At 40.6% G+C, this 8,281-nt stretch overlaps 1 protein-coding gene across 2 annotated transcripts in view; it reads right to left on the bottom strand.

Moving 5' to 3' along the window:
- Positions 1–7,104, bottom strand: part of LOC103380352 (A disintegrin and metalloproteinase with thrombospondin motifs 20) — a 74,698-nt gene extending 67,594 nt beyond the window's left edge. For both annotated transcript variants that reach the window (XM_017032967.2, XM_008312277.3), the window contains exons 1-2: positions 2,534–7,104; positions 1,990–2,399 (exon numbers count right to left, since the gene is read on the bottom strand). In XM_017032967.2, coding sequence (XP_016888456.1) covers positions 1,990–2,399; positions 2,534–2,624 — 501 coding nt within the window. In that variant the 5' untranslated portion in view covers positions 2,625–7,104. The remainder of the gene's footprint in view (positions 1–1,989; positions 2,400–2,533) is intronic.
- Positions 7,105–8,281: the final 1,177 nt, after the last annotated feature.

Below are 8,281 nucleotides of genomic sequence, written 5' to 3'. Positions count from 1 at the left end.
CCCCCCCCCCCCCCCCCCTCCCTCCCAACCCCACGCACAGTCCAGAGTCCGGATGGCGCGACTAAGGTCAAAACCCTGCTCCTGCACCAGTAACCTTACGTGACCCATGAAGTCGCTCTCTTCAATGCTTATCAGATTCTCCCACACAGGAGTCAGCGCGCCATAGAGTATAATAGTGCTGTTAACTCATTATTAGCCAATAACTCCATTATAGCCCCATAAGATATATAGACGTGTTAAGGAGAAGGAAACAGCTGGTTCAGACTGAAACAGTCTGATTGTGCCTGGAGCAGCAGCAGGTCATTACCTATTATACAACAACAACAAAAAATCTGCATTTTTTTTACATTTGCATTTACAAAATAGAACAAAGGAAGTTTTATTTAAGAAGCGGATGGAGAAAAATTAACAACAGAATTATTTAGGACTAACGGTTTTAAAATGAAACAAATATATTCCACATGATTGACAACCACTTAATCTTTGCAACGTTCACGCATTTTACTGTGAAACATCATGTCTTTCCTTAGTTTTAAGAAGAAAAATAGACAACTCTGTGTGATTGGTTGGGCAAATATCAATGGACACTTTGAGTAATGTCCACATTTTGTGGGCCACACAGAGCTAATGGGCAAGTTGTTACTTTTAATTCATTTGGGACCTAGCCTGGGAAACAAACACGTATATTACTATTAGAATCACTATTAATTTAAAAAAATAAGTAAAGAATAATAATAAAAAAACATGGAAAATCACCTCACATTTTCTGCATCGATATTAAACTCAGCAAGAGATAGCTGAGAAAAACAGGCATGAACTCATCATTTACAGGATTTCTCAATCTTTTTGTTGTCACTAAAACATCCGTGGGGAGGGGGAGTCAGCGCAGAGAAGGAGGCTGCACTGCTACAAGTTCCAGCTGTTTCCGTGCGCCTGTCACTGCTCATTCTGACAAGTTCAAAAATTCAAACAAGATGTAGTCTCCGCTTGTTGCACCAGGTATTAAACCCTGACTCGAAGTCTGGATTAAAGTTACTCCCTGACAGTCAGAGAGCAACTTGGACATTCAAATTTGTACAGAGAGTAAAACCATAACCTTTAAATGTTTGGTCTTGAAGCTGGTAGAGGCAGGATGACTTTGGACTGAACCTCTTCTTTCTAAGGATCAGCAGGGTAAATTACACTGTTATGTTGGGCACCTGCTTTTATGCACGGTGTTTTTAATCATGATGTATTTCTTCCTGTTAAGCACTAGGTGGCTGAAGTATAATCAGCAATTTAGGTAGAATATGTCTCCCATGGGCACAATGGCATACAGATTTATATGAAGCTGGGTATTTTGGGTGTGTGTATATATATATATATATATATATATATATATATATATATATATACTGTATGTATATGGATTATAGATGATTATGATCTGTGTTGCTTTGCTTTTACTTTACTTGTTTGGAAGGGATCCATACATGCCATGACACAGGACCACCTTCACCCCAAGGTACCAATTCCTGCCCTGGGGCGACATGACCTTTTCACCTCTGATCCACAAGTTTAATCTCACTGCACAATATTCATGTAATATTCTGTTTTTAAGTGCAAATGGATAGATGGATGGATGGATGGATGGACAGACACATGGACGGATGGATGGGTGGAGGGAGGGAGGGAGGGATGGATGGACACATGGGTGGATGGATGGATGGGTGGATTCTGTAATTTTTCTGTAAGATTATCTGCATGTCTTCAACTCACTGTTGTATTTAGTTCTTACCTTTTTGCGCTGTATTAATGACAGTTTTGACTCTAGAACTAGACTTCAGAACACAGGCAGCATCAACACAGATGTCCCACTCTCCTCCTCAGTGACATCAGTCTACTACACTGCTCCACAGCTGCTGGTCACGCGTGGAAACGCATGAAGTAGCTGAGATGGGAGGAAAGCAGTCTGACCCTGAACACAAACCCAAAAGTCAGTACACTCACCAGACCAGTGCAGAGGCTGAAGACCGCCGGGTACTCCGACCTGGCGTTGACGTGTCCGCGGAAAAAGCAGTGTCGCATGTCACTCTGGTCATGCAAGTCCAAGTCCGAGTCGGAGTCATTGAAAGACTGCGCTCCCAAGTGTGTGACGCTGTAAGAAGGGGCGATGAAGCCGGAGTCTGCGCTCAGATTCAGATGAAAACGTTCCCCGAATGCCTCAAGCCTGTAGTGAACCCGTAGACCCGACAGCTCTCCTCCAACATTTTTATTGTTGCTGTTCTCATTAACATCATCGGTGTTTAAACTTCTCCGTCTCCTCCTGTAGTGCAGCGTGTGTGGGAATGATTCTCCGTAGTCATTGACGCGGAGCGGGCTGATGATTTCAAACGATGACAGCTGCTTGATGAAGCTTTCTGCAAAAGAGAAAAGTTGCGATTCAGACACAGAATAAAGCGTTCAGGGTCAGAGCTGCGGAGTGGACAACCCTGTCTTCTACCACACACACCTTCTACCCTGGCTGTACACCTGAATCAAAATAAACCTCTACCTTGTTTTGGATGCAGTCTGTGTTGCAGAGTATCACGGACAAGTGCTGACAGATGACACATTAGTCCAACCAGCCAGATTGCAAACCGCATGATTTCCTGACCCGGATAATCCCGGGCTGTGTTCTCTCCAAGACAGTTCCCTCCGTGTCTCCCTCACGGCTCTACTACTCCTTCTGCCCCGCTTCCTCTCCCTTCTCCCGGCTTGTCAGCAGCAACAGGTTGCGGGCTCTGCGGAGCCTCTTCGCAGCGCAAGTCCTGCAAAGTGCACTGGCCTCATTGCATTGCTAAACGTGCATCCACTGCCCTCGGTGAACTCCGACCGTTTATGACACATTCATCTCCACTGATGAGGAATAAAATGCTGCGATAATTTAAACTGCAGCCTATGCTTTAAGGAGGGATCTGTGCCAAGTACGCTTTCTCTTAGCCATCCCTGGAACACCCCATGGACCCGCACCACTCAACAACCCCAGAGCAACGCCCCTCGGAGCTGAGAGCCAATGGTGGCTGCGTCTGCACCACCACACATGGGGAAGGTTTGAGTGCTGCAGTGTGAAGGAAGCCAAGAATCCAAGCAGTGTCAGCATGAGTAAAAATCAGCTGGAGACCCAAAACCCTCTCATAGTCCGGGTTCAATTGTGTCGTCAGCTACGCTCAGTTAAATGGTCAGGAAACTTTTTCATTAAACATTTGTATTGGCCAAAGTAAAAGCGTGGTGTTGTGCAGCGACACTGCCCTCACTCTGTATTTTCCCTTTTTTTACTCATTCTTGTGCATATGGACAGAACAGATCTTGGTTAAAAATTTTACCAGTGGATCTCAATCCAGTAGAGGCCAGTAATACTACTCAAAGGAATTAGTCTCCATGGCCTTTGAGACAGTGGAAAGATGAAGAAATCAAATGTCATGTGAATGGGATCAGATGAGGAAAAGATGGTGACGGAGGGGTTTGAGTGCCCTAACCTTAAGGCCAATTTTTAAAAATAAGCATGTGTGAGGAATTTCCGCAGGTACTCCGGTTTACTCCCAAATCCTAAAAACATCATGCAAGATATGTTATTGTTCAATCTAAATTGACCACAGGTGTGAATGTCTCTACATGTTGTCCTACAGTAGACTGGCTAACTAAGGAAATAAAGTATGTTGATATTTCTTTCCCATTTTGGCGGCCAACACCACTGTTGCATTGGAAGGAGAAGGAAACGAAACATTTTATATACATTTATCTCTATATATATTATGTTATTTGTAGTACTTTTTTGTAGTAGATAAATATAACTCGTGAGAAAATATGAGGCCCTCACAGAGGGCATCATGAGCCATTCTTCAGTGTCATCTATTGGCGGAAGGAGACTTCTTTGGCCACGATGTGGTCAGCTTCTCGTTAATCATTGAGCCACGTAAAAGTCTTACACAAACTTGACGGACGTGTGAAAGGACTCTTTTTTTTCCATGTCCTTTGAAGACTAATGTTACAGCTTTGTGAGTGATTAGCCTCGGTGGGCTCACCGGAAACACTTCTCCATCCTGCAAGGCCTTTCTTTGATGGAGAACATCAAGCTTCCAAGTCATGGCTATTACGTCTTTAAAGCCTCTCTCTCTCTGTCTCTCTTTTCTCACTCTCACTTTCTCTCTCTCTGTATTGAGGGTGTTTATCGACATTTCTAACTATAAGTTACAATGAGTGTCAAAAGGAGCCTATTACAAATATTTGTATTTTTAATCAATCGTAACAAAATGTACAAACATTTTGAGATCATCAAGTATGAATGTTGAAGTATGAATGTAACTGTGATTAATCATGACTTTATTATTCACAGTAAATGACAACTAATCTTGATTAATTATGATCTTGTTTTTCATGAATAAATAACATTTTTCATTTCAAGAACACATTTGCAGAACATGCAAACTCCATACAGAAAGAAAGATCAACTGAATCACTGACAGTGATCGTCTTGTTCTAAAGCCAAGCCTTCTCACATATTTTGCCATTTTTTTCAAATAGCATGTCTTGAATGTAAAATGCCTAATATGTCCCTGATGTGTTTTAATTCTCTCTCCCAGACTTCTGTGAGCCACTTCATTCTGCTTTTCTTTTATAATTACCATCCACAAGTAAGACTCTCCAAAGCACAATTAAAAATATGACAAAAAGACTACAGTGTGTAAATCAGATCTGGAATGATTCTCTAGGCTACAGTCTGACATAAAGTCCTGTAAAAGTAGTCTTACCTATCGACATTAACTTTATATAGCTAAATGAAAACATATGTCAGGACAAAATGATTAAAAGAAATATATTGTTTTTTAAGGTACAGTAATGATGATCCTCAGAGGTACAAGTTTTCACTGCAGTCAGATAACCTGCTGGATTACGTGCTGCTTGGCACTAAGGCTCCAGAGCCTCAGGCTATCACTTAAACTTCCATTCACCTACTCCGTCGCTTGCTATCACATTTATCACCCATACATCACATTTTAAGGTTAGCACTGTGATTCCACTGGATAGCTCATTTAGGGTGACTCCAGCTACCCACATGCTCATTAATGCTACGCAGATGCCCAAAGTTAATGGATAAAACATCCTCAATTTCTGCCAGATGTAGAGTGAAGGCCCTGAGCGTGAGTCAGTTTCGATCCTGGGTCTCTGCGTTGCTGAACCCCCCCCCCCCAACAAGAGGCTAAATCTGTCTTGTTGATAAAAATCCTACTATATCTTTAAAAATATATACACATTTCTAGTATCTTATGAACAAAACACAGCAGGACATGCTAGACCCCAAACTATATGAGACGACTGCTTTGTAGATCAGATGGTAATGTCTTAGGGACCGGTTTAAAATGTTAACTTTCTCATTGCCCTTAATAAGCACTACGGACCCTGTGGGCTCATGGTGACCCGTCTGACCCGTGTGATGGAGAACCATACCATCCGTCTGATTGAAAACTTCAATTTAAAAAAAAAATAGAGCTGTAGATTAAAACATCAGCCAGGATTTTAGTCAATGTCTATGCATCTATGACATGAAAGCCTGTCTGCTGTACATGCTCACACATGTTTTCAGATGAACAACAGGCTAAAGTGTGCTTAGAGAACCCTGCACAGGAGAAAAAATATGGCCGGGGTTTTGGTCCCCTTATGGGAGCAATCAATTGTGGTGAACCAGACATCAGCAGAAACCATGCATCAAACAATGAACATTTGATTTTATGGGTCGTGATGGGTTTCGGTGCAGACCATAAACATTTCAACCTTAAGAGTATTTTTTTAACAAGTTAATTTTCATCAGTTTATCTATAACTGTTAATCTAAAACAGTTAGGTTTCTGCTTTGATTTGAATTTGATTTAAAGTTCCTGAATGGGGTTTTTTTTTCTAGAGAATTGGCTGACCTTTAAATGAGACAGTAATGGTATTGATTTTCTGTTCTTTTCTATTACTTTTTTTATTTTTTGCTCGGTGAAAAGAAAAACATCATTGACACCATTGAGGTAAACTATGTTGGATTTAGCAGCCTTTAGTGATGAAATTAGAATTTGTTGTTAAATATCTATAAATGTATTATACTTGGTGAACTAAAGGGTTTATTGAAATGAAAACAACAAATAATAATTGTGTTTGACTGGCTCATATAGCATCACTAAATTAGAAATGATGAAGAAAATCCCTAAAATTTCAGCTGCATTTTTTTTTTAAATCTTTCCTTCCGTTTCACAACAAAAGCTGCTCCAGTCTCTCTTTTTCACACGATCCACTGGATTTGAACTCCCCAGTCACAACAGTGATGTTTACCTGCTGATATACATTATAGGGCCCTGTCTTTAACAGCCACTCCCTGCAGTGTTGCAACCCCTGCTATCTCTATACACACTAGCTGGTGTGAGTGGTCTCCTGTGCACAGTCTATTTGACCGCAGCGTTCAACTCCTTGTGTGTGAACCAACATCGAAAAGTTGCAATGAATGACAGCATAATGTTGAGAAAGTTGATGCAAGCACAATCTAATAACCAGTACACGCTCAACACCCTGAATCAGCTGAGGATGGATTTATAAAACCTGACTGATGTGTAAACACCAGGTTATTGAGTCACTCAGAGGGACTATAACACGGACACACCTCCGCTTTATGTCCTATCTCTACTCCCACCTACACCTCCTCCTCCTCCGACCATTAAGGTGCCTCTCACGGTGAACTGATCAAGGAGTCCAACCACCTGAGACCTGTGTTGGCTTGCACTGCAGATTAGGACACCCATCCCCCAACTCCCACCCCCCTTGTATGGCTACAAGCAAGATTCATAAGCCGATGAGTTCCAAGTGTCCTTTAAACACAGCGGTCTGTCAACTTCTTTCCTGCTCCCCTTGAGTGAAGCATTGTCTGTTGGAGAGCTGCAGACAGCTGAACAACAATGCCAGAGCGCCACTCTCTCAGCACTCCACTGAGAAGTGTCCCACTGGAGGATCATCGTGTTACAGCTAAATAACAACACTAAACAAAAAGAGATTCCTTCCGGATGAAATAAATGAAACAATCCAGTTATCCGTTCTGAGGTAAAGTGTTGTGGCAATATGTGAGGACATTGCTAAAATACAAATCCATCCATTCCTGTGAGGACATTGCTAAAATACAAATCCTGTATTTTGGCAATCTCTTTTCTTGGCATGGTCAGTGTTTATATTATATTTGAGGTCATTTTATTAGATATGCTTTACAGAATGGTATGTCCTGGTCTTGGGACCACCAAATTAGACACTACCAGGTTTACTAAACTGTTCTAATTTCCAAAACTTTTAAATTTGATTTACAATTTACAATTACTACTGGTCCAGAAGTTTGTGAAGCGATTGCATTGAGATGCAGACCTAGGATAATTCACAACACAAACTGAACTTTGCCTGCTCTTCACAGGGGGAAGACAAAACATTTTAAGCTGAACAAATGATGAGAAGTCTCTTTAGGTATTTCCATCATTACAACTTGTCAAGTACTATGTCAAGCTGAGCTACATTTAATTTTGCAGAGCAAAACTAAAAGACAATTTTAAACTTCCAATTCCAACTGTGTGAAAGTCATTCCCAAAAAAATCTACAAAAAAAAAAAGAATGGACCAGCCATGTCCAAAAGAGGTCATGTCCAAAACAAACTGAAACATTACCTTCCGGCTAATAAAAGTTCCATTTGTATAACACTATGATGGCAATCCAAGATGAACGTGTTTACTGGTGTGTTTATATGTAGGTTACTACTGGGATTAAAGGGTTTAAATTCAGTAGTTAGGTTTAAGAAACAGCAGTTTTAGTCTTTCATTATATCACTTCATTCATATACTGTTTTTAATAAAAATCATTTTCTAGGTACAACATATTGAGATGTTTTTGGCTAATTCTAATTTGGAGGCAAATAGCATAGTTAGCCTGCTAAGGCTGTCAGCCTCTTGGCATTTCCATTACTGTTTGTGACAAGTTAGTGCCTTTTAACACTTGTCAAATCACATTCTCTAATAAGATGATGAGTACTTACATACTGCATAAGTACTATGTTTTTTGCCACAAGTGGATTTGTCATTTTCTTCATCAAAAGAAAACACATCTCTAGAACATCATAAAGTCACATCATGTGAACATCTGCTTATTTCCACTCTCCGCATCAGGAATTGTATATCGCTCTACTTCAACTAATAAAAATATATATATATATAATTTTGGATTGGTAAAATGTGTCATTAAAGAAGAACTGCGGATAT

Source organism: Cynoglossus semilaevis, chromosome 6 (genome assembly GCF_000523025.1).
Source record: "Cynoglossus semilaevis isolate Cse_v1.0 chromosome 6, Cse_v1.0, whole genome shotgun sequence".
Classification (NCBI taxonomy): Eukaryota; Metazoa; Chordata; class Actinopteri; order Pleuronectiformes; family Cynoglossidae; genus Cynoglossus; species Cynoglossus semilaevis.
This window is presented reverse-complemented; position numbering and strand designations above follow the sequence as displayed.